This window comes from Scomber japonicus, chromosome 17 (genome assembly GCF_027409825.1).
Source record: "Scomber japonicus isolate fScoJap1 chromosome 17, fScoJap1.pri, whole genome shotgun sequence".
NCBI classification, from domain to species: domain Eukaryota; kingdom Metazoa; phylum Chordata; class Actinopteri; order Scombriformes; family Scombridae; genus Scomber; species Scomber japonicus.
Window position 1 is genome coordinate 17,519,839 of NC_070594.1, and position 26,045 is coordinate 17,545,883.

At 39.5% G+C, this 26,045-nt stretch overlaps 3 protein-coding genes across 4 annotated transcripts in view; 1 reads left to right on the forward strand and 2 right to left on the reverse strand.

Annotated features, from left to right (window-relative positions):
- nhsl1b (NHS-like 1b) overlaps positions 1-4,204 on the forward strand; it is a 103,361-nt gene extending 99,157 nt beyond the window's left edge. Inside the window, exon 8 of the mRNA XM_053336829.1 lies at positions 1,635-4,204. Coding sequence (XP_053192804.1) covers positions 1,635-2,307 — 673 coding nt within the window. The 3' untranslated portion in view covers positions 2,308-4,204. The remainder of the gene's footprint in view (positions 1-1,634) is intronic.
- Positions 4,205-8,597: 4,393 nt separating this feature from the next.
- On the reverse strand, positions 8,598-11,549 carry hebp2 (heme binding protein 2). The gene is made up of 5 exons (XM_053337169.1): positions 11,475-11,549; positions 11,123-11,246; positions 9,842-9,977; positions 9,063-9,243; positions 8,598-8,856 (listed from the first exon to the last, which is right to left on the reverse strand). Exons 2-5 carry the CDS (start codon positions 11,183-11,185, stop codon positions 8,667-8,669), a joined length of 570 nt encoding a protein of 189 aa, XP_053193144.1. The 5' UTR covers positions 11,186-11,246; positions 11,475-11,549; the 3' UTR covers positions 8,598-8,666.
- Positions 11,550-12,703: 1,154 nt separating this feature from the next.
- cmtr1 (cap methyltransferase 1) lies at positions 12,704-24,907 on the reverse strand. 2 transcript variants are annotated; one of them, XM_053337215.1, is made up of 24 exons: positions 24,742-24,907; positions 23,445-23,549; positions 22,364-22,512; positions 22,051-22,209; positions 21,739-21,831; positions 21,572-21,643; positions 20,057-20,151; positions 19,723-19,795; positions 19,428-19,626; positions 19,211-19,329; positions 18,264-18,360; positions 18,011-18,143; positions 16,724-16,903; positions 16,587-16,643; positions 16,430-16,487; positions 16,246-16,314; positions 15,789-15,920; positions 15,393-15,518; positions 15,029-15,120; positions 14,822-14,890; positions 14,500-14,547; positions 14,294-14,406; positions 14,077-14,185; positions 12,704-13,918 (listed from the first exon to the last, which is right to left on the reverse strand). In XM_053337215.1, the coding sequence occupies exons 2-24, from the start codon at positions 23,542-23,544 to the stop codon at positions 13,783-13,785; spliced, it is 2,478 nt and encodes an 825-aa protein (XP_053193190.1). In that variant the 5' UTR covers positions 23,545-23,549; positions 24,742-24,907; the 3' UTR covers positions 12,704-13,782. The 2 variants fall into 2 exon arrangements, with proteins under 2 accessions (XP_053193190.1, XP_053193189.1); XM_053337214.1 differs by having other exon boundaries at positions 24,552-24,907.
- Positions 24,908-26,045: the final 1,138 nt, after the last annotated feature.

Genomic DNA, 26,045 nt, shown 5'->3' on the forward strand with positions numbered 1-26,045 from the left:
GTGATGAAAAAGCTTAATGAAATGCTTTCACAGCTGCAACAGAAAACACAACTTGTCTGGAGGGAGATCCTCTAAACCAAATGTAATATAGCCAAGAGAAAGAAATCGATCAAGTACTCTGAGCAATGTTTTATATTGCAGTCTTGTTTACCTCTATAACTGAGATTGGTATCGCTGCCTCTGCTGTGTGTGTGTGTGTGTGTGTGTGTGTGTGTGTGTGTGTGTGTGTGTGTGTGTGTGTGTTTGTATTTGTGCATTTTCCATGTGAGTTTGGCACAGAGCCGTCTTGGTTCATTGGATTCAGGTGTGTGAGTGTACGCATGTGTGAAAAACTGTTATGTAATATATATAATGGGCTAATGTTGTGAGCTCAGCTCAGAGAACACTAGATGGTGGTTGAATTTAGGGCACAGACAAATACTGTCTTTTTCAGTCAGAATTCACTCTCAAACCATTTATATCCTCTCTCTCTCTCTGACCTTCACCAAGTATGTTCTCCACAGGTTTTTTGTCCTTTATGGAAGAATTTCTTTCCCCTGATCTAATCTGAGGATTAAGGATTTTGTCTCACTGCGTTCTTCACTCCTCCATTTACTTTTTGCATCAAACCACTCTCCCTTATCACAGAATCTGTATTTTTCATGCCTTTAATCATCTCCCCTCTTCTCATCTCTCCTCCCCTGTACAGAGGGGACATGCAGTGGGTGGGTGCATCCTTTCTAGAGAGGTGCGGAGTGGCAAGTAGCCCCTTACCTGTAAATAGCCAGTCCCATTCCCACCATCATGGTGACCCTACGTTTGGATTAGCAGCAGTGCAACCCCTGGACTACACATTAATAAGCCTGTCTCCCTGCTAGCCCTAATCCCCTGTACTCTGCTAGTCGCAGCTTTATTGCTATGCTTTGGTACAGGAGTTATAGACAGTGTAGGCTGAATGGCACAGTAAACTACCCTGATACCCCCTGCTGAGAGGAGGATAAATCGTCCTTGTGTGATTAAAACCGCTTTGGGCACTTTTCCCAGTTTGTGTTTTGGATTAATTTCATTGTGCCCCGTCTTGAGCTTTCCTGCAAAGTTGCAGCGTCTGCAGCTTTTAAAAAAAATAAAAACTCATTGGATCTCTTTGATGAAAATGTATAACTAGCCTCCTCATCACCCTGCCTTTCTTTTTTTTGAACATATCTGCCACTGATTGCTCCTTATAATTTTACTTTGTTAATATTCACAATGTGGTGTCTGATTGCTGGGGGCAGTACTGGCATATGGCAAATTTGGGACAAGGATTTGATGTGTGCAGGCCAAGTATTTTAAGTAAAATCTTTTCTTTTAAAGCTGCAACACAGAAACAATAAAAAGGCTGGCCTGAGCTTTCTGCTCAGTTGTGTGAAATCCCACATGCTGCAGCCGTATTTCAATTTGAATAATTTAGTTTGATGTCCTCGTTTCCTCACAAAACTGCCCCCAACTCTTGCATTTCTACGTCTAATGGATTTTCTTCTTGCGCTTCTGTCAAGTCAACGTTTAAAACTCTTTTTTACATATACAAATATATTAACCCTGCTTGCTTTCACTCACTCTGCTTGATTTCTCAAAGCATGTAATAAATCTTGGTATCCACATCTCACTGCCCACAGGTCCAAACGCAAGGTCCTGGGTCGCAAGGAGTCTGAGGAGGAAAAGTCCCGGGCTGGAAGCCAGTCACAGTCTCCACCCGTCACCCCCACAAGCGTGTCCCCAAGCCCGGTGTCCCCAAGCCCGGTGTCCTCACTGCCCCGTCAGACAGGCTCCATCCAGCGCAACCTGCGGAAATCCTCCACCAGCAGTGACACCTTCAAGGCTCTTCTCCTTAAAAAGGGCAGCCGGTCTGAGACCAGCTTCAGGATGTCTGCCACTGAGATGCTTCGCACCACTGATCCTCGCTCCCACAGGACACGCTCCGACTCAGCTTTAGACTCCCCTACTGCTTCGGCCTCCTCACCAACGTCGCCACACAGCCCCTGCGCCTCCCCTGGCCGTGGCAAGAGGGCAGCAGATGAGTGGAGCCGCTGCGAGGCATTGGCTCTGTCCTCACCAACGTCATCATCCTTCTCATTGAGCGGGTTCAAGTACGGACGTTCACGCACGCCGCCTTCTGCTGCCAGCAGCAAGTATAACGCACGCAGCCGAATCCTCAGCAGCCCAATGACAGTTATCTGTGAGCGCGAGGGTGAGCTGGCTGAGAGCGAGTACGGAGACACTGCAGACAGCCAGACTCTCCCTGTGCTCCAGGACTCTTATGGCACTTTATCTGAAGAGAGCAGAAGTTAAAGAGCAGAGAGCGCCCCACAGACACGGTGGGCTGAACTCAATCATTGTAACCAGGTAGGGGGGGGCAGGAAGAGGAGCCAATAGAAGGCCCTCTTCAGACTCTGACACCTTCCCGAGCCCCACCCCCTCAGCGCCGCCTCTGAGGGAGTGGACATGTCGGGACCTGATGTGAGGTCAGAGGTCACCCCATCATGGACCAGGCTGAAATCGGTCTGAAGTGGAGAACTTGGTTCTACTGCAGCTTTTCAAGACTCCCGTGATTTTCATTCTCTCCTTCGTTTGCTGACTCACCCTTTGTGTTAAAAGAATAGTGTTTCTTTTAAGCCTGGTGTTCTTAGTTTGTTTTTCATTGCTCAGTTGCTGTTTTATTTACTTTTATCCTGTCAGAGCTCATGTTGGCTCTCATAATATGCAGGAACCCTTTTGTGTCTTTGAAGGACATGGTGAGATGGCAAACTAAGGTGATTTGAAGGAATTGAAAAGTCACAAGGTGTTTGCTTAACTTTGCTGCTGTGGTGCTTCGTAGCTAGGCAGTTGGAAAGAGTGGAATGTAAACCTTCTCAGCCTCTGCTGCTCTTCTGTTGGCTCTGGAAAGTGTTCGAAGGCACCATGGCTCGCAAGTGTTGGCTTCAAACAGCCCATAAAGAGGAAAGAACGTGAGGACATGGTACAACGGACAGCTCCCACGGTACAACTTCAGCTATCGCCAGGGTTTTCGCTTTCTGCTCTTAGGTCAGCAGTTTAGTTTGCAGAGCTGGTGTGTTCAGTGGTCCATAGAAAGTGCAGAGGGCTCAGTGCTGCCACCTAGTGAACAGTGGTTGGGGCGTATAAAAGCTCAACCAAAACAGCAGATTAACTCTTTAAAAAAAGGCTCATAAAACCTCTATTAATTGAATTTTAGTTTGTTAGTTTTGCACTGTGCATAGGTCTTTTTCTTTGTTTGTGTATGTTTTAAAGATTGTTTTAATAAACAAGCGATGTCTTGACTTGTGTTTGGGAATTAAGTATGAATCTATAAATGTAAAGCCAGAAACAACATATGGAAAACAAAAAGCTTATTTTACTGTCTTTTAGTGGATCATGTTGGTTACCAAAGAGCTGAAAATTAAACTGTAGCTGGCTGTTAATCTGGACGTGGACACAATCTGAGAGCACAATTGCTTGTCTGTTATGTTTGCCGAGACCTAATAGAAACCTTCTATCTAGAGCTTAAACAATTTCTATAATGCTGTTTTCTGCTAAGTTTATCCGTTTGCAGTTTTATATTGTTCTGTATGTAAATACATAGAGAAATGAGTTTTAAGTAACATTTGACTTATTTTCAAAAGACTTTGTACATTTTTAGAGCCCTCTGTTTTGCTGGAAGGGAGTGGTTTCCTTTTTTTTGTAGATTATTTATTTTCACATAGCAGGGCTACAGTCCAGCACAGCATCCTGGTCAGAGTCATTGAAACAAGGTGATGGAGGCAGGACGACGAAAGATCACATTTACTAAGCTGACCCCACCAGGCGTTTTCTTTTTTTAAAAGGTGCTTCTTCAAAAATGCAATAATGTCAATATTTATGCTTAAGCCTTCTACTGCCCTTAATCTTGAGTAATGCAAATCCCACGCTGGTGCTCACAGCTGAGTAAATGTGGTCTCTTCAGAGTCATAAACCGAGGTGACAGGCGTGAGACTTCATAACCTCCTAACAGCCATAACACCCTGTGGTTTAATCACCTGTGACCAAAGTGTGTCTCCCAGCTCCAGCCATGATTGAGCACATGGGGGCCCGGGCTTATCTCATGACGAGAACGTCTCAATCCCAGTTTGTGAAGAGCAGACGGGAGGACAGACAAAGACGTGAAGTAATGGGAGTGGAGCTGAAAGGCAGGCTGCTAACGCTCTTGTGTATGTCTGTGTAATAAAACAAGGTGATATTTAAAGAGCCGGTCTCTGTGTCATTTTTCTCTGTGTGTGATTCACGGCCATCTGCCTGCCCGGCACCCCAAATCACTGCCTCATTAGCGCCGTCGCCATGGCACCCACACTCGTCCATCATCTGGAAAACTCCGGAGGCCCTGTTTACCCCTCCTGCCCTCCCCCGCAGGGTCATCCATTATCTGTCCTTCTGGACATCCTATTAGGACACACACACTGAATCATAGGCTTGGGTCTTAATAGAGCTCTCCTCTGACAACTGTTGACGTATCCTGCATGACTTGCAGTTTGTTGCCCACATCTGTCTCTGATGGCACAAAATGACAACTCCCCTCTCAACATTCCCCACAGGTCCTTGATGTTGTTTATACTGCCATGGCACGTTCTGTGGATGCTTTTCATTTGGTTAATTTATGCTTTCTCGTGTCCTCTCCCCTTTGTCCTCCGGTCATGACTCAAAAATCGATCTCCTTACGCCATTATCAGGGGTCTCCAAATCCCTTAAAGGACCAGTGTGTAAGATGTAGTGGCATCTAGCGGTTATGTTGCCGATTGCAACTAACTGACTCCCCCTCCCCTTTCATGTAGGAGAAACAGTGGCCGCAAAACTTACGAAAAACGCAAAAGGTCGTCTCTATAGCCAGTGTTTGGTTTGTCCATATAAAACGGCTCATTCTAACGTAAGAAAAACACAATTCTTATTTTCAGGTGATTATACACCTGATTAAAACATATTTATGAATCTTATACTTCCCTTTGTTCTGCTAGATATCACTAAATTCTACACAATGCACCTTTATATGAAAAGCACCCACAGAGTATTTTCAATGAGGTCCCTCCACCTCTAACTCAGCAGAGTCACCTGCATGTCCTCTGATGCTGGCTGTGTCCATCTGGCTGTCAGACAGGAATCAATACAAACTCCTCCCAGCCATAATCACACTATTGACACTCCAATGCTTCCCTACCTCCTCTTTCATTCAGCTCATACCGTACAGTTTCCTTACAAGGCACCAACATATGAAATGACAAATTAAACATGGCAGAGAGTTGAGGAAGAATTGTTTCCCAGTGTTTTTGGCTTATGTCACAGGTTGTATTCAAAAGTTCTGTGCACATCAACTGAATAAAGATGTTCCCTTCTCAGGTTTTCATTGTTAGGAAAAAACATTTTTTTTTCTTATTTCCCATTTTATGCATCAACTAGTGATCCTGCAGGATTATCATTCCCTAATTTGGGATTCCCAGGTTGGGAACTACTTGGGCCTAATGCATCCATATTCCTTATTTGCCTCTGCTATGTAACTTAAAAGATGCAGACCAGGAAATATTCACTGTCGCTCTTATACATCAAGTCTTTGCAAGTACATTCTGTATAATCTTAACAGTGTATTTTAAAATACATCGAAAACAAATGACTTCCTGGATGTGATGAAGTAAATATAGCATCCTTCTTTGGAAAATAGTTGCCAGAAATGTAAGTATCACACTTGTGCAAACAACACAATCACTCCCACATCTACTGTCACCTCCAGTTTGAGGGAGTCTCCAGTCTGCTGTGATGTGCAATTATATAGGATGTGGGAGGAAACTGGATTAAAACTATCTGTAAAAAGTGCATTACAATGTGTCACTGCATAATTTTCATTAATTTCTTCCACTTTATCTCAGTCACAAGAAAATGAGTTTTGTCATGGGAGTATTTTTACACTCCGCCCTCTACATCAACTCAAGGTCTCCAGCAGGCTTGATGGTGAAGAATAAAGCTAAAATACGAGACCGCTCTTTGGAATAAAACCATGAGCCTCGTTATGCATTTCCTGTCTGCAGCAATGTTTCATCCCGCTGAACACGAGCCAATGACATCGATCTGACTAGTGAACAACACACTAATAAGGAGAGTGTGTGTATGTGTGTGTGTGTAAAAAAAGATGTAATTTCTGCTGAGTGTCTGAACATGATATTGCGAACAAATCTGCCACAAATAAAATGAATGACTCAGCAGACATCTACCTGACAGCAGTGAGGAGAGTGGGTGAGGAGAAGGTGAACGAGGATATAAGGGTGAAATGAACTGTGGCAGGAATTTCAACCGGTTGATAAAAGGTCACGATCGAAGGACAGTCGGATCAAAAATTAACCACTGCAGTTGAGACAACTCACAATGAAGCTTTCTGTGGAAACTTCAAACACTAAATAATCCTTCACATAAAGGAGAAAACTAAAATATAATTACATAGTGAAGATGGAGGCAATTATCAAAATAATCAATCATTTCAAAATGAGTTATATTTATTATTGATGAGATAATGTTACATTGTTAAATATCAGTCATGGGCAATGTATCCCATGAATCATAAATGAGTGCAGTGCTTATGTCATTATTCTTTTTTTCCAAATAGCATGTAGTTTCCCTTCTTTAAAATTTCTAGTACATCATGAGCTTTAAAAATGAATATGAGTTCATGTATAAAAGGATGTCAAGTCAGATTAAAAAAGGCTTAACATGTATGACAACTCATAAGTGTGAATCTTTGCCAACTTCTAACACCAGCCAAGCGACAAAAATGTTGATAGGTTTGATTTTGAACCACACAGACAGGTAACTGCACACCTAATTAATTCATCAAGAGGATGTTTATTGCAAATGACACGTCAGTGATGAAGCGATGACAGTTCCTGATCTGCTATGAGTCAGACATTCATCATCATGGGTGACGGTAAGCAACTTCTGAGATCAGATAAACTGAGATTTACCAACATTTTGTCAGGCAGGCGCGACAGAGTCACCTTTGAAACGCCACCGCTGACTGACAGGAGAGACGCCTGCACTCAAACTTTGCAACTGACCTACAAAATTAAAGGATAGATTTGAAAAAATATTAACAGTCAGGTGCCCAAATGAACACTGAATCACGTTTTTATTGCTGTAATCATCCCTCCTGTTCATACTGGCCATTTAGACATCCCTTTATAATGTAAATGATGGGCAACAAAATCCACAAACCCATCAGTGCATTAAAACAAAAATATTCAAAGCTATTATGAAACTTCCAAATTAGTCAAATCAAGAGAATATCTTTCATAATTAGTCTTTTTAGTACTAAATTCCTTTTTTTATGATGATCCCGCCACTGCAGCTGCACAAAAGATTTCTTACTAAAAGAATGTAAAAAACTTAATTTGAATATCTCAGACTGCTGAAGCCATGTTATCTTATAATAAACTATTAAATCCATTTCTGCTCACATAAATTTTGTTCCCCATTACTTACATTCAAAGATCATTATGAAGGGATTTTCTAATAGTCAGTATTAACAGAAGGAAAACAGGGTGAAATACTTCTTCAATGTTCATCGGAGCACCTGACTGTTGTTGTAAAACAAACTTTTTAAAAAAAGCGAACCTATCCTTTAAAGCATAGATCCACATTTTTAAAAATGAATTCATAAAAAAATAACAGTATGCCTGTTGCTGTAATCATTCCTCTTGTTCATACTGGAGCAAAGAGATCCCTTCTGATATGGTTTCAATGTAAGAGGTGGTGGTGGTGGTGGTGGTCATCAATACTGCCCTTACTTCAAGAAAGAAGTAAGGGTTTTTAGTTACTGTTCAATAGATGTTAAACATGAGCTAAAATCAGGTGGAGATTCTTATAGTAAAATTATTTATATTATAGCATTTTGTGTACAAAATGACACATTTGTGTTTTTACGGACAGTGTTTCCTTCCTGAGCTGCAGTGGAGGAATACTGACACCAAAGAGGGAATTTATAAGATTGTCTCTTGATTAGACAAAGTTGAACAGTTGAAGACTTTTCAAAGTATTTTTGCACAAAATGTGGACTCTGGATTTTGTCCTCCAATCACAGTGCTTTTAATGTTCATGTAGGTATTGTGGAATTATTACTGAATGTGAATCTATCCTTTATTTTTTCACTCTTCAGTCTTTTCACATTAAGGGTAAGGTGTAAACAAACTACTCAAGTATTGTAAGTATTCTTTAAACTTTAAGAATTACAGAATACATAGTAATAAGCTACATGTGCAAACAATAGCTGCAATTTTAGTGTATTTGCAAGAAGTCATTCATTAAGAAGGGAAGAGGCACTTGTGGTTTTAGACCTAAGAAGATGCATCATAAGGGAGAAATGTTTTCTCACTACTTAGCTCCACCTGCTGGAATTATTGCCCCACTGTGGCCTCTTGCTTTATTCAGCAAATGATGTAGCCTGTTATCTAAACTGTGAATGACTTCAGTAACTTTTAATAAGTATTCAAGACACAGAATAAAAAAAAATATTTTAAGATGTCTTAGTATGCCTCATGTAATAACAACGATTGTAATGTGACACTGAATCTGATATGAATGTTTTCTTAAATGTGACTTTTTTCCCTTTTTGTGGTGGGCAGGGTGTTGCGTGACCACTGAACTCTCTACTTTTGTTCTTCTTCCTTCTTGAGGATCCAGACCTCGTTCGTGCGGTTGGTCAGCTTGAAGGGGCTGTCATAGCCAGCTGTGTAAAACGGCTGATCCACAAATGGGACGCCGTCCCTCTGCAGACTCTCTATAAGTTTCTTGAGCTCCTCACGCTTCGCCTTCTCCTTGGCGAAACCCCCGTATGTCCTAGAAGAAGAGATAAGAGGGGAAAAAAGTGAAATATTGTGTTATTAGGGATATGAGTTAGGCACTGAGGTCTTTTTTGTAATATTACTCCTGTTATGTAATTGGACTTGGAAGAGAAAAAAAAACAGGTTGATTTTGACATTTTTACAAGTTACTAGCTAGAAATAAATCTACCTAATCACATTAATGCCTCAGTTGTACCCTACCTGACATAAACTGTCATCTCCTTCCTGTGCTCCACAAACACATCTGAGTCGCTCGGCTCTGGTGGATTTTCCTGATGCTCCTCTGGGATGTAGAAGGATATAGTGAACTTAGATTCACATGCAGGACCGGCTCCAGGTTCCACACGACACGTCACAGGGGCCGTCATTTCTACTTTGGCCTCTGAGGAAGCAGCAGGCATGAAAAATGATCAGTTTGACATGTAATCAGCATTTATAAGATGCACAGATATTGAATTAACCAAACAAACGCTCAATTGCCAGCTGGTAGATCAAAACTTCAGTACATAATAACTGAACAGATGGCGGACATATAATCTCAATGTGTGGAGATATGTGGAGGATTAAACACCACGTTTAAAGGCCATGCTCTTCTTATACTACACATCTCAGTAGTCAACGTCTCAGACAATATGTATTCTCATAAATATTGCTTGTGTAAACTGCTGAGTAAGACAAAAGACAGAGGCGCTGTTACAAACTGCTGAGCAAGAACAAAAGTGCAGTTTTTCTTTTGCATTTATTCATAGACTCCCTTGTCTTGTCGAACCTAAAGTCAGCCATAACTTAACTCTAACATTTGAACATTATTTACTTCGCTGATCGTGTTTCATCAAGTTTAATGTCATCTTGTCAAGGTTTATAGTTTGCTTCCAGCAACAACAAAACAACCAACACATCCTAAAGCCTATAAAATACACCACGCTCTGACACAACCAATATTATAAGCTACAAAAAAAGTTTTCATTTTAGAAACTCACTGTTTTTATTTTTGCCTTGAATGTAGTTGAACAGCTTGCCGAAGCACGTTCTCACGGTTGCGTCCCACTGCATCCCACTCATAGAGGTGCTCATCCACTTAGTGGCATGATAGGTGCGGATCTCATAGTCTTGTGCCTGCAAAAAACACACATAGTCACACTTGGCCTGCAACTATTTAACAAGTTCATTCTATAAGATGACCTGATGAGCAGTTTCAGCTGCAGACATTCTTACTATGTCACAACTATGTTTTTATTTCCCTTACAAAAAAAGATGATTCTACAGGATTTAGAGAACAACTGAAACAATTAGTAAATTAATTGGTACGAAAATAGAAATAGAAAATATCATGAAAATAAAACTATGTTGTATTGGACAGCTGGTTAGACAAAACAAGTGATTATCTTGGGCTTTAGGAAAAAGTAATTGCAATTCTCACTGTTTTCTGACAGTTACTGGACTGAATGATAAAAATGTAGGAAATAATTGGCAGATTAATTGATAACGATAATTATCAGCTGATGTGATTAGGTATGATAATTAGTATGTATTATTTTATTGAAAATCAGTATTACAGTCATTATGTGTATGCAAATACTGAAATGACAATAAAATATGACACTCTACTGTTTGCATGGGTCATGGTCAAGGTCAATTTTATTATCTCCGAGGGGTAATTGCAAATATGTAATCACATATAACACACAATAATAATGGGTTACATACTCAGATAGCCATAACCTAAGGTAGTGACCCCCTAATATTAAATAGTCAATAGCATTAATAGTTATATGTTTTGAGAGGAAGCCCTGTCCATGTCCTGTGTCAAACAGTATAAAACCTAAAGTTAAATCGTAAGATGTTCAATTCATTTAGTTTGTCACATTTGGGAAGGTGGGAAAATTTGAAATCTTGCATTTATAAATAGTTTTTGTTCATCAACTAATTGATTAGTTACCTAATTACACAACATTTGAGAAAAATTAAGTGAAAGGTGACTTTGTTTGTTTTTCTGTCTAACACAGAGTCCAAAATCAAACATAAATTTACAGTTCAATAAAACAGAGAACAGCAGCACTCTCCTTGAACCTAATTATCATTTCTTTTTCTTAACAACTACTACTTCTTCTTCTCAGCATTAGTTAACTCACAGCAATCACTCCTCTAGTCATATGACAGTGTGACAAACAGACCAATTAAAATCCGGCCAAAGGTCTGAGGTCTTGTTAGGCTACTGGGTTTTCTTTTTATATAGGGTATCATATCTATAAAACGTTTACCTTTGTCTCCCCTTCCGTGAACTTGGGAGTCTGTAACCCACTGGAGAACATAGCTTTCAACATGACTGCTGCTGCTGCTCAACTGTGTGCTCTATTCAAGTTAGTCAATGAAGCTCTCCAACGCCTGTAACGAATGAGAAGTAGAGTTAGACAGTATAAAACTTCACACCGCGGTGGAACTGTAGAGTTTAGTTATGTATCTAATAACAACTGTGGAAAGACACCAATTTGATTATTTACATCATGCAAACACATGACGTCATTCTCCACCATCTATAATTTAACCCTTTGACGTGTTTTTAATTAACAACAACTTGTAAAATGATTAAATGAAGAGAGACAAACACAGTACCTGTGCGCGTGCAGCTTGTCGTTATCAGGGTGTAGTAGGTGCGAGAACATTTGTTTTCATAACCTTCACTTCCTGTTATATAAACCCAGAGCTCTGATTGGCTGAGGGACTATGGACTTCAAAATAAGAGTCCTTATCTTTAATGTAAATAAAGGCAGAATAATTCAACTTTGTCCTCCGTTTAATTTTAGATGTGGTGTGTTTGAGTTCAGCTCCCAACACACACTGTGCGTGCAGGAAATTCAACAAATGTAAATGATACAACAAAACAGAAAAGCACACTAATGTTTGCTTAGTTTAAACATTGCTTTAAAGACAAAATAATGAAAATATAAAGCAGCTGTTGAACGTTTTAAAAGACTTCAGTTGAAACATCAGACTAAAAAGTGACTGATTTAAGTAGAGAGATATCATACTGAGATATTTATTCATGTGTTTGTTTTATTAGGAAAATCTATTTATTGGCATTTCCAGTTTTAATATGTACAAATCATATATTGAATTATTTTACACAGTGAGTCCCCCAACTCCCGCCCTCCCCAACACCCACTCACAGATCCTCTGGATGAAAAATAATTTAGAAAAATGATAAATTACACACAGGTGAATCAAAAATACAGAGGAGAAAGAGGAAAACAGTAACAAAGACATTAATTATCACACTGTTGAATAATTTTGGAAAACAAAAGAAACAAACTTAATCGTGTACTTTTATACACACACAAGTACAACAAAACAAGCTGGGCCTTTCCAGATTCTGGTCAAAATGCATCCCAGTTTATTACATTAGATTATCAAAGGACATCAGAAAAGGCATCCAGACTTTCTTGAACTTAACCCTAAAGTGATTTTATCTTCACGAATTTAAGATCAAACATGACATCCCTGATCCATCTGACATCACATGGAAGTTTTGAGCTCCTCCAATTTAAGACTTTTAGACATCAGGCCAATTATGTAGCAAAGGCCACAACATTATACATGCTTAATGATGGCCAGCCACATTTTTCAGGTCTCAAACCAAATATAGCATTTTAAAGGACATAGGCCCAAATGGCAAAATGAACTTAGAGAAGGGCATGTCCAAAGCATGTGTATTAAGGTAGCTGACACCTGTTTGCACCAGTCACAAGTGGTATTGATGAAAGGTGTTGACATATTATTTTCCTTATTATTTTTAGTGTATCCTCATCATCAACATCAATTAAATTTCACCGGGCAGTCGAGAGTAATTGTTGGGAAGCACATTTCCCATTTATTTACTACATAGTATTTACATCAGAGATTGATAGCCAACTTTACAAGAAAAAAATAACTAATTTGCAGTATTTAAGAAACACACAGTCCAGGCGATATGAGGCACAATACAAAGAGATGGGGGGGTAGAAACACCCTAAAACCAAACAGGACACCTTCAAAAATCTTGACACACAAACTCAATGACAGATCACACATGAACACAGAAAAAGCTGCTACATCTGTAACTGATATGAATGTTGAAATTATCTCTCAGTTTTCATGATTAATGTGTACGTGGTGTTGTTTTGGGGGTCAAGCTAAAGATTTGCAGGAGCGGCAACAAGGAGCTTGTAGTTGTAAGAGACTGGGTAAACAGATCCTCGTTACTACGGCAATGACAGGAAGAGCAGTCGTGCTTAAAGCAGGTGTAGAGTGAGGTGAACAGAACTGTTTTCAGATATAGATGCTTAGTTTAGCATTTGTAGCTCAATCTAGCTTTATTCAATTTGCAGATGCTTCTCTCTTGTCATCGCTAATGTGACATTTATATAAAGACACACACTCACACACAAGCATAGCATGTATGGAAACAGTAAAATTTCATCTACAGGGACATGCATTTTAATGTAGAGACAATGGCTGCAGCTTTTGTCTCTATATTATCCTGTGAGGGGACTTATTTGTTTTCATTACAATTCATGGAGTCAAGGGCAGTGGAAAAGGCAGAGACAAAGTGGTTTGTCAAATGTCTTTTGTTTACAAGGAAACCAGATATCACCGCTAGAAACAGCAGAGAACTCCAGTTACAACCTGGTTATCTTTTCTCTTCAGAAACATATCATGGAGGGTTTGTGGAGGGCCTTAAAAATGGTTATGAAGCAGTTTATTAATTGATATTAACTGGACAATAAAAGCAGGGATTAAAAATTCATAATAAGCTGTTAAGTCTTTTTAATAATCCCTGAAATATCAAATAATGAACTGCACTGTAACAATTTCTAAGGCTAAGTCTCCTCCATAAATTAGTGCATTCTGTGTACAGGTAGTAGCCAGCAGAGCTTCAAGCCTTTCATGGCTGGTAATTCTGGTGGATGAAGGACAGCACATCATCTTTGGACAGTTTCTCCGGGTCCATCCGTGTCTGAGAATCATGAACGATGACTCCTTCCACCCAGGCCCAAAATAGACGCTCTGAGTGGCAGACACTGAGGGCAAAGACAAAGAGAGGATACTACTCATTCATAAGAACAAGGTTACCACCATTTTCTAATATAAAAAACACCAAATTCCCCACGATAGAGCTGACAATTTCAAATACAAAATGTCAAATTCAAGAAATACACAGGAAGAGGATGATACATACTGGAAGGGGGAAGCAGAGTTGGGTGGCATATCATAAGTTGATTCCTTGGTTGTCTTATTATAGAAGAACTTCATCTTGGAGTTTTTACTGTACGCCATTGTCCACGGCTCTAAGAGATGCATTTAAATCGATTTAACTTGGAACAGCAAAGCAAGATTAATTTGCCATTGTCTGACACTAATTTGCAGCACACACACAAACACACACACATACACACCATTGACAGTCTTAACGATGTAGAGGCCTGTCGGAAGGAAGTGTCGGTCATCTCTGCCGGTGTAGGACAGACGTGGGACACCTCCTGAACTCTTTGTTACCTTCATCTCTAGTCTGAATGAGCAAAAGACGAAAAAACATCAATGGTAGAAAATCTTTATCACTTAGAAAATCCCTTCATGTTGACTACTTGTTATCTTGTCATACCTGACAAAGATTTTCTCCATTTCCTCCAACCTGTAAACCTCCTTCACTCTGTTTAGGAAAAGAAAGTTATTAGGAGCATTTCTAACAAGAGTTCCTTCACACGTCTGCCTGGATTTCTATAACTTTTGTTTTTTAAATCACAAATGCTATACCAGTGTTTTTCAGCACCTAGAGGAGTGTCAGAAAAGTTGGATTCTGATGTCATATTGACTTTGTAAACATGTATGATTTACATAATCAGAAAAGGTGTCACTTGGTTTTACTCCCTTCTCATGAATGACAAAGTGGATTTTGACTTGTTAAAATGAAATCAAATGAATACCTGATGGGGTTCATGTCAGGTCTGCTGGGTTTGGCCACAGCTTTCACAAACTTCTCAGCCATCTGGATCCTGGACAGACAATAGGCCTCATTTACTTAAATACACTAAACTACTGTCTGGACTGATATGTGACATATGATGTGTGATATTAGTATGAGTATGATGATGGAAATGTTTAGTGCAGGGTTAGAGGCAACATTGTTGTACCTTTGGTTGAAGTGCTGATCTCTTACATCAGTGCCATTCAGTATTAACACATCCATAACATGAACAGCATTGATTCTACGCTGAGCTTTGCCCTGTGGACCAAACATGTATATAAGCAGCAAATTAGATGTCTGTTCAGGTACATTGTAACAAAATCCAGGTTACTGTTAGCTCTAATTTTTACAATCATGTTTTGAAGGAAAGAATAAGGATGGCCAAGTTCTTGATTATCACAATTTGTGACAAATAATGAGATGATTGTTGAAGCAAGAACAGAAACTGAGGCAATGATAAATAGTTTGAAATACTGGCACCCATATTCCGTCTGTTTTAGATCTTCAAACTCCCCAATCCCTCCTCTCACCTCGCCCTTCAGCTCTTGGACGATCTCCACGCTTAGAAGTGTATCTCTTGGCAGCTCTAGCTTGAAATTCTCCAGTTTCCTCCAGCGCAAAGGCATCTTTCCATCCCATGTGTATATCTGGGACTTCTATATGAGTCAGTGGATAACAGGGAAAACAGATAAGACAATGAAATCAATGTCAAATGCAGGTTATCACGCACAGAAACAGCCTCTCTGACAGTCAGGTTAGCCTCTCTATCAGGTATTTTAATCTTTTCCAGAAGAGACACATAGCCAGAATATCAGGAAAACCATGAAAAAGACAAACTGCTTGTGCATGCAAAAAAAAAGTTGAATATGGAAGTAGTGCAGTAAGACAAAAGACAAGTTCAAGATCTACATTTTCTTTAGACTTACCCCCAGCGCGAGAAGGAAGATCTGCTCTCCACCTCCCACAATGCACCGATGGTCCAGGACGTGTCGCAACTTATCAAGTGTAGTGGAATTCAGAGGTGTGAGTTTACACTGGAACGAGTCCACATCTGAATTCTGAGGTGCAACACATGTAAGTAGAAACAGACAGACAGACAAATTTAACATTTTAAACCAGCCTGCTAATAACAGCTTCTTTTATTACTACAATTTATTTGGACAGCCCACCTTAACACTCACGACAAAAGTGCATTTTTTATTTATCACTTACTGAAATGAGATATAGGAACATTATTCCTATAGATACATAGACATAAGAGATATTATTTAAACCTGAACACACAAATGTATAACAGTGCTTAACATTTTTATTTTACTTACATAATTACCAAGTGGGGGAAAAAACTATATGGGTTTCTTACTCCTATATTTATAAACTGACCTTAACCAGTTCGTAGAATTTTGACTTTGGGTCTGAAGAACCAGGAGCAACTCTGGCCTTGTCTGGGACCTGGAAAAAGACATATAATGTATTAAATCGGTGGAAATACAAAAACAATTTTTATTATTTTTTTCAATTCTTTAATTGTATTCGTTCTAGTTCTATTTAGACATCTCACACTCACCCCCCAGAGCTTGAGACACTCCTTTCTTATGCTGGCTTGCCGCGGCTCTGAAAGAGTCCTAAAGACACCAACAGAGTCACACAGTCAGTAACATGTTATACATAAACACAATCCCTACTCACCAGTGAAATAGTGTTTAATAAGGCAGGTTACTCACGGATCAACAACGAAAGCATGGATCTTAGCCAAAGCCTTGATCTGGACCGCACAGAGGCTGCAGTGAAAGATAACGTAATCACTGTCAGTCACTGGTTTAAAATGTGATAATGCTTCTTTTTTTTAGTGTGTCTCTACCTCTCATTTGAGTTGACCATATACTGGTAGAAGTCAGTGTCATCCTTGATGATGCTCATTGGGACCACCTCTGTAATGTCTCTGTCTGTGTTCTTCAGCTGGTTGAGTTTCAGGTTGATTCTGAACATGTATTCCCTGACAGCGTCTGAACCAGGCTTTAAACCACGGCACACTACGTACCTGTGAGAAAAGACATTTACAGCTTCACGTATGCAAGAATGCTTATATAACAATTCACTTCTCTTATTCTAAAATCATAAGTTGGATTGCTAACAGACGAGATTGTCAAGTTTCATCTGACTGAGATGCGGCAGAATCAACTACTCAAATATCACGTCATAAATTCAGTTTTCTGATGTTCTTTTGGATGGCAAAAGACTCTGAGGTAATGTTCAACATGGGATCCAATAATGTGTAGGAAAACCAGAATCAAATGTGCCTCCATGTCACATCATGCAGTGATGTGGCTAAGTTTTCCATTACTGTATGTTGCTGCCACTTTGTTTTACAGTCAGCACAAAGATATAAACATGAAACGAATTACAGGCATGGGTGCGTCCATGACCTATGATCTCTTTTGTAAGCCTTTCTTTGTTTTTAATTGGCTTAATATTTGGCAAATATTCATGCTCGAAAATGTATTTGGGAGAGCTCTCAAGAATTACTTCACAACCCCTGATCAGCCACAAAAAGCTGTTAATGTTAAAGAAGGGTGATGATTCCTTGTGCTACATTATATGACTTCTAGCTATGATATTCTGGTGAATCAAACTTTAAACCCCCGCCCCCCGGTCCCCTTTGCCTCCGCTAATGCGCACTACAATAGTTTTCTGATATAGTTTTCTTTTTCCCCGTGGGAGCGGCTGGAGGTGGAAGCCATGGCCCGCTTTTGTCGGTCATTGTCAGTCTTTACTGTTTGTTTACGGCTATCTCCATGGATCATGGATGTATTATAATGCCTTGGATCCACAACACACTCTCTTCTGGATGGGGGTGCGCGCGCGATTACGTAATGCAGAAGAGGAAAACAGGCAGGTCACTCGGCCAATCACATCATTCAGACCGAATGATATGATTGGTCAGAGTTTTTCACAGAATATTATGAGTGGAATGGAATAATGATGAGTTTCTATGCCTGGTGGATCTCTCTAACATTTTAGAGTGCCATTACCTTATTAATAGCATTTTAAACTAAACACAAAAATGTGCAAAAATGTAACAAAGGTATGGGTAGCTTTAAATAAATAACAAATCCACACTGATTTTGTTGCACAGATGTAGCCCCACCTCTCAGAGTTGGCAGGCCTGCTGGTGACAGGTTTGAAGATCGAGATCCTCTCGAAGCAGAGGTAGAGCAGGTAGACCAAACCCACACTGAAGGGGGTGAAGAGGTCAAAGGTCTTACAGACGAAATGGCCACCTGGAGAAGTCAAAGAGACACTAAGATTTAGCCTAGGCCTAAATATACAGTACAAACCCATACAAACTGATGAAAATACTGAATATTTTCATCAGTTTTATACTTCAGGCACACACATACCTGTCCTGAGTGTAGAGACGGCAGTGAGGAACTGACAGAGCAGCAGCTGTTTGCTCAGGATCTCCTGAATGTTCTCTTGTCCTTCCACAGAGAAACCCTGACAGTCACAGAAACAGTTATCAAACCAAAAGTCTCACAGAAAGGTAAAAATCAGTTTAACCTGTCATCTCATTTTCTGTTTGATATGGAAATTTAGGATTTCTGCATGCTTTGAGGAAGTGCAGTGATTACAAACTCCACAATTGAAGAATTGTAGAATTGTAGAACGGGAGGCAGAGCCTTCAGCTATCAGGCTCCTCTCCTGTGGAACCATCTTCCAGATTTGGTCCGGGGGGCAGACACCCTCCCTACTATTTAAGAGTAGGCTTAAAATTTTCCTTTTTGATAAAGCTTATAGTTAGGGCTCCTAGAGCCCTTAGTTTATGCTGCTATAGGCTTAGACTGCCGGGGGACTCCCATGATGCACTGAGCTCCTCTCTCCTCCTCCCTCTCTCTCTCTATCCATCCATCCATATCCATTAACATTCATGTACTATTAATTGCATTCAATAACCTAAACGTCTTCCCCAGAGATGTCTGTGCTTTCTCTTCTCACAGGTAATCTGGGCCTGGACCTTCTAGCTTCATTGTTGATTTTCATTGTGCTCCTCTATCCTTCCTTTCTCTCCTCTCAACCCCAACCGGTCGAGGCAGATGGCTGTCCACTCTGAGTCTGGTTCTGCCTGAAGTTTCTTCCTGTTAAAAGGGAGTTTTTTCTTGCCACTGTTGCCAAGTGCTGCTCATGTGGGAATGTTGGGTCTCTTTAAAGTTAAAACCTGAAGAGTTCGGTTTAGAACCTGCTCTATGTGTAAAGTGCCTTGAGATAACTCTGTTGTGATTTGGCGCAACACAAATAAAGATTGATTGATTGATTGACAATTAAAAATGTGTGTGGATAATAGTCTCACCCCATCTGCCATGAGTGAATGTAGCCCTCTTCTCTCTGTACTCTCCAGAATGAAGTTTCGGAAAGCAGTCACATTTTCTGGCCTAGTGATGTCACCGTCCCCATCCACTCCTCCCTCACCTGGGACACACAGAGGTTAAGGTTTCTCTGAATAATTTAATAATCATGTGAAACTTTTTTTCTCCACTGAGTAAGATGTGGAGGTTTTAATGACATACCGTAGTATGGCTCAAACAGCTCACTCGGCGCTGCAAAGAAATCTTCCAGTTTGAAGTCACAAGGTCCTTTCAGCGTCATGCCAAACCCCTTGGCATGCCAGCGTCTTTTCCACAGTATGAACTCAGAAAAGCCTCCAGGCCCTGCACACACGTCACCGAAGTACAGAAGCTCGCCCTCGCGGTCCTTTGTCAGAGATTTCTACATAATGAGAGACAGAGGAGACATCACCATCTGTTTTTATGGGCCTGCATATCCTGGTCTAACAGAAGTTCAAAACAGCTTTGACCAACTCACCCCTTGTGAGTCCCTTGGGTTGGTGAACATATTGTCGAAACAGTGGTCGATGTTGGACATTTTCATAGCTGCTCTAAATACAATAACACATAATACAAGTTATAATTGTCTTGGAAGCATTAGCATGTTACAGACTAACTACATACTAAAGAAGAAAACTCACTATGATGTTTATTCATATCAATTAACAGTATTGTAATGTCACTTTACTTTCACAAAATTATTGTCATGTACAAATGACATCCAACAACAAGACAACTTTTTTCTCTATGTGTCTAGATCAAATGAAAATGAAAATCCATAACAATACATTGGTATTTGTGTAAAGACTGACCTGTTGAGGAAGATACCTCCTCTGATTGTCTCGTATGGGTTGGAACGTGTCCGCGCTCTCCTCATCTCCTCGCCCTCCAGGTTATCAAATATTGTCTGACCATGGACAGAGTGTTCACACAACTCAGCAATATTAAAGTCACATAATTTGAGTCTATTCAGTGTAGAAGGTATTAAACTGAGTTTTGCCAACACAGTGAAATGCTTCATTTCTACCACTCACTACAAGATTGCAGAAAGTGTTTTTAAAATGCCAACAGTCTTTCAACAAAGGTAATGTACAGTACCACATAAAGGTATACCATGCAGTATATGTCAAAGAGAGAGAAATAAAATGTTAATTTCTGATTGTTTGATCATCGGACTACACACACACACACACACACACACACACACACTGCACAAAGGTTGACACTGAGAAGCATCATGAAAAAAACAAAATAATAAGAATATACAGGCAGAGTGCAGAGTCTCTGTAGATATATACACCATCACACACTCCTAGTGGGTCTAACTGATGACTGAGAGGGATTACTTCTGTATGAGATATGTATATGTATATAAACTTTAAAGACATTTTTTAAGGGGACAAACCTTTTGAAAGTCCACAAATATGTAACATTAACCCATCTTTCCTGAATTTTATCGAAAAGGTATACTAAACAATGAAGGCTTTTGAGGAGCTCAAACTACATGCTCTCTGTTGCCATCATAGAAATTAAAATAAATACAATTCAAACCTATTGTCAATGTAAACCACTGAGGTATTTTAATATGTAGTCTGTTTTACATTTTAAATTCCCTTAAAGTCTGTGTAAAGTAAGAATAAATATGTGTTCTGAGTTAGACATACCATGGAAAAGTGTGTTGTTAACCACCCTGCCAAATTTGAATGATTAAAAAAATCGCCAAATATATGAAATTAGGCTTCAAAGTTGTGTAAAAATCAGCCTCTTTCTCTGCTCCCAAACGCTGTGGGAGTGCCCGCTGAGTTCGCTGAAACCCCGCCCCCTACCAAGTGTCACCTATCAATCAAACTGGGTTTATGCCAATCACCGTCACGTTACATAACGCAGCAGTGATTTTCAGACCCGCCCACTAAATCCTGAACACAGAAATCTTGAAACACAGTTTGTGAAGCCTAGCTCCATAATTCAAATCTAAATGTTTGAAATGCTTTTTACACCTTTTTTAGAAATACATTTATGACCTATTTGATGTTTTTACAAGAAAATGTCACTTTACACCAGGGGTCTCCAAACTATTCCACAAAGGGCCATGTGGCTGCAGGTTTTCATTCCAACCAAGCAGGAGCACAGCAGACTTGATTCATTTAATCAGCTGATCTCAGTCTTCAGACAGCTGATTGGTCAAAAGGTGTGCTCTTAATTGGTTGGAACTAAAACCTGCAGCCACGTGGCCCTTTGTGGAATAGTTTGGAGACCCCTGCTTTACACAGTCTTTAAAGTTTCAAATATGACAGAAGTGAACAGTAGATGTTTATTTTATAACTCACCTTGCACCTTAGAAGAGTGTGCAGGAGGTCTTCAGTGCAAAACTCGGTCTCGTCCTCAATCTTAAGTTTTCTCTGCAACAAGTCCAAAATGAGTATTTACCATTTATATGATGTGCAGAGGTGAACAATAATCACTGGATTTATCTATGAATTTTCAGTGTATTTACTGATCCCAGTGTCATCCAGTCCCTCAGCTCATCTGCATCTGGCATCTCTGTGGTGCATTCAGGGAACCACTCGACTTTCTCTGTGGCACTTGGCTGGACGGACGGAATGAAATGGAAGAGAGGCAGACAAAGGGAGAGGACAGTAGAGATGACAAATTCAAATCGTGGTATATGCAGCAGAGCATGGTACTCAGGAGTCATGTCAACATAATTTACATTTAAATTATTGGCACATAATTCAAATAATTGACAGACACATCATTTAAAATACCACTGAAAACAATAAAAAGGTCATTATTTTATGCTGCATACCTCTGGTTCATCTCGCCAGTCGACATTGAGCTCCCCCTGGAAGCCCTGCAGTGTGAGGCCCAGACCCCTTCTCCCTCTCTGTGTTGAAGCCTCCACTATTTCCTTACGTCCCTGGCCAAACTTCCCCAGACCCTCGCCCTCACGGAAGCCCATTTTGGCCTAAAAGATAAGAGGTAACAGAACGGAGGAGTTAGATAAAGGAAAGTGACTTTTTTATTTCATCTGAACACTTTTAAATATATACTTGTCTAAGATAAAAGTGTCTGCAGTAAAAACTGAGTCAATTGTTAAAGACTTTGTGTTAATACATTACCATGAGCTTCTGTGACACACTGTTGTACATAGAGAACTTGGAGTTGTCTGAGGCGGCGTCTGTGTCTTGAGAATCAAAGGATATGGAGGGCATGGAGAAGCCCGGTCTGTGATCTTCCTGGTCACTGAGGGAGTCATTCTGGCTCGAGTCTGGACAGGAAAAAACCAACAGACACATTAACAATCAGATGGTGAAAGACTACAAGTACCTGGCCATCCACATCGACAACAGACTGAACTGGAAGACAGTCACTACGGCTGTTTATAAGAGGGGCATCAGCAGACTTTCTTTCCTGAGGAAGCTGAGATCCATCGTTGAAAATGTAAAATGTCAAGCACACCTTGTGTGCAGCAAGGTGTTGGAAATCTACCAGTCTGTTGTGACTCCATAATTGGCCGCAAACCAGACACTTTTGAAGTTGTGGTGTAGAGGAGGACACTGAACAAGCTGTTATCCATTATGTATAATCCTGACCACCCACTCCACCACCTACAGGACAGACAGTGCAGCACTTTCTCTACCAGACAGGTTCAGATTTGCCGTCACATGAACCAATGCAGAAAATGTTTCCTGCCCAAAGCAATAACTGACTACACCACCTCACCTCTGTCTAACAGAGTACTGTCAGAACTCTTAGCCTTATAGTTTCTGTCTCAACCAAACTCCACTCTGTTTTGCTCCTTCCATAAATTTACTCATGGTGAATTTGCACATATTTACACATTTTGCACACTTATCTCATGTATATAGCATGTTTTACTATATTTATAGTGTATTCTAGTATATTCTTTACATTGTGCTCCTGTTCTATATTTCTTGTGTTTATTTTTCTATAGATATATGTTTCTCTTCTTGTGTTAATATGTATATTTACTGAGTATTTACTGTCCCACGCAAAGTCTGGATAACCTGCAACTATTACAAAAGACATTCCCATTTAGGGATCAATGAAGTACATCCATCCATGCATCCATCTCAAGCTCAGGACATACATTATGGCGCAATAAGAGTTAACCTAAAATCTTGCAAGACTTGGGAATGGGAACAATGGGAAAATAAATTTAATAAAAATATGATCTACCTTGTCTGGATAATCTCGACTCATCATCTGAACTGCTGTCATCACGGCGCTTCTTTGACCCCAGCAGTGAGGCCGACGATGCGTCGTTTCTTCTCTTCATTATGGCTGGAACAGAGCAGAGAGAATAGTAAGAATAAGGTACTCAGAGGGATCAGGTGCAACAGCTCAGATAAAATGAACAACGATTGTATTATGGTCATTTTAAATGTGATATTGAACAGAGCAACAGAGTCAACAAATGTAGAGAATTCCACACAAGATGTATGACAGTAATGCAGATGTAGCCAAAAGCATGGTAGCATACAGTACTGAAGCTTAAATAATTAGTCAATTAACTGATGTTGATATGGAAAAATTCAGTTTTACAGTCTCAACTAGAAACTCTGTGCACACACAGAATCACACTTACATTGTACAGTAAAAATACCAAAACATTTGCTGCAGGCTTATAAAGGTGAAGATCTGCATATTCTTTAAAATGTCATTATGAAATGTATACTTTGTTGTTCTTCTTTAACTATACAACAGGACAAGTAAGCGATTTTAAGAAATCCCTGCAGCCTGTGTGCTTGACATTTTACATTTTTAACGATTCATTATCTTTTAAAAACTGTTGATTATGAACAAATGTTTTGAGCTTCAAGTGTGGCCCAGCATATAGTTACCAACACACATATAGGTAAAAGTAGAAAGCATGCTCAAAGTGTACACGGCATGTGTATGAAGACAGGAAGGTCATCACAACAGTGCCATAAATATAACTGACCTCTGGACTCAAATATGTTCTCAAAGTAAAGAAATAATGCCAAAACACTTTATTATTTTCTGTTTCATAAAGGATTCACAGGAAGAAAAACACTAACAGAATATGTATGCTTAGGTGTGTTAGGTGACAATAGTGATTTCTGTTGAAGGAAAACGTATTACCACTTGGTTATATTGGACATTTAACCTCAGTTTTTTCCTGTCATATTTGAACATTATGTTCATTAGACGTGCAGACTGGAGCGACTCAATGTATGACTTCACTTTCGAAGCCTCGTTATCACAACTTAACGATTAATAATGTTACAATCTCGAAAACTTAGTGTTAATATGACCCTTTACCTCTTGGTTATGTTGTAGTTAGCTGCTGTCAGACATTAAAATGAGGTAAAGTCTGTCCATGCCACTCTCCAAAGATGTATTTCTGCAGGATAACTCGGCTAAGGTAAACAACTCTGTGTCAAGTGTTTTCTGTGAAACGAAACTGCGCAGCTAGCTTTAGCTGTTAGCTTAGCCAGCTAGTTTATTTTACCAGCTCAGAAGGAAAAATTCACTCTTCTGTGGTGAGACAGCATCGACAGGACGTTAAATCCATGTGAGCTTCAATATTTCCCAGTTATAGTTTTGATTTCATGGAAACTTTGGAGGTAAATACGCAGTTTTTTGAAGTTTACATTAGCCCGCGTTGTATTTTCCAGTTTCCAGGGGTCCTTATCTGCTTGGCGGCACGCATTAATGATGCGCGTGACGTAACGACTGTCTACAAAAGTGCCTGTGTGTTTTTGTTTGTTTCAATTTTTTATTTCATTCATTTATTCTATTCATTTTCATCAATGTTATGTATTATAATAGCATATAGGGGCGGACATTGCTAACTATCTTAGGTTATAAATGTTGTGGTATGTGACATATGTGCATGCTATATTCTTGTCCCTATACTGTAGCCTACATACCAAAAAAACAAAACATAAAATAAAATCCATGCTTGCATAATTTCGGAACTATAACTTGAATCATAATGTTCTCGAAATGTTAACATAAAAATGTATGAAAGAACAGTAACAGTATCACTCATCATTCATCTAGAATCTAGATAATATGTTGTATATACGTGACTGCAGAGATTCAAAGAATTAGGAATTTATTTTAAAAAGTAATAACCAGGGATGTATATTTACAGTATATATATAAATCTTATAATACAACATGACAACATTGGATTTTCCCTGCAGGACTGCTTTTTCAGTTTGGAACCACAGACAATTGCTTCTCCAGGAGAGTATAGCTTTAACATGGGTGAAAACAGTTAAACATACCTTGATAAGTACCTTAAAGTTAATATGGTAACAATATTGTAAACCAAGTCAGCTTACAGTCTTTGTTATTAATGGAAAAAGGGCTTGCATTTTCATTAGCTTGGACTAATTTTGTCATAAAACTTTAATTTGTTTTTTGTTGAGTTTACGTTGTTTTTTTGTGGAATTAAGTGATTGGATTTTCTTTTAATTAGTCTTGCATGTCTGTAAGATTGGGCTAATCCACTCATGGCATGTCAGTTAAGGGATCCTGAGTTGTGCGTCAATGTTCCTCCTATTATTGGTCTATTTCTGATGGTGATTGGTACAATGTTTTGTGAAAACATTAATCTATGCTTTGTTGTAAGGCTAAATAATCTCCATGGTGTATTTTCAAAAACAGCTAGTGAAGGTTTATTAGGTTTCCCAGAAATGTTCATCTTTTCCTGATGTGGCTTAAATCAAACCTTTCGGTGCATGGCATGCCTTCATTGATAAGTCGGGGAAATCCTTCTTAGAAGAAACAGTGTCAGTTGCATGT

Bases quoted from the DNA above. Each gene is read 5' to 3' on its own strand.
- cmtr1 (XM_053337215.1), bottom strand. From the start codon at position 23,544: ATGAAGAGAAGAAACGACGCATCGTCGGCCTCACTGCTGGGGTCAAAG. The intron at 21,832-22,050 runs GTATGCAGCATA...CCGTCCGTCCAG, and splicing joins ACTGGCGAGATGAACCAGAG to CCAAGTGCCACAGAGAAAGT. The intron at 20,152-21,571 runs GTGAGTTATAAA...GTCCATGGTCAG, and splicing joins ACACTCTTCTAAGGTGCAAG to ACAATATTTGATAACCTGGA.
- hebp2 (XM_053337169.1), bottom strand. From the start codon at position 11,185: ATGTTGAAAGCTATGTTCTCCAGTGGGTTACAGACTCCCAAGTTCACG. The intron at 9,978-11,122 runs GTAAACGTTTTA...TGTTTTTTGCAG, and splicing joins TCACGGAAGGGGAGACAAAG to GCACAAGACTATGAGATCCG. The intron at 9,244-9,841 runs GTGAGTTTCTAA...CTGCTTCCTCAG, and splicing joins TCAAGGCAAAAATAAAAACA to AGGCCAAAGTAGAAATGACG.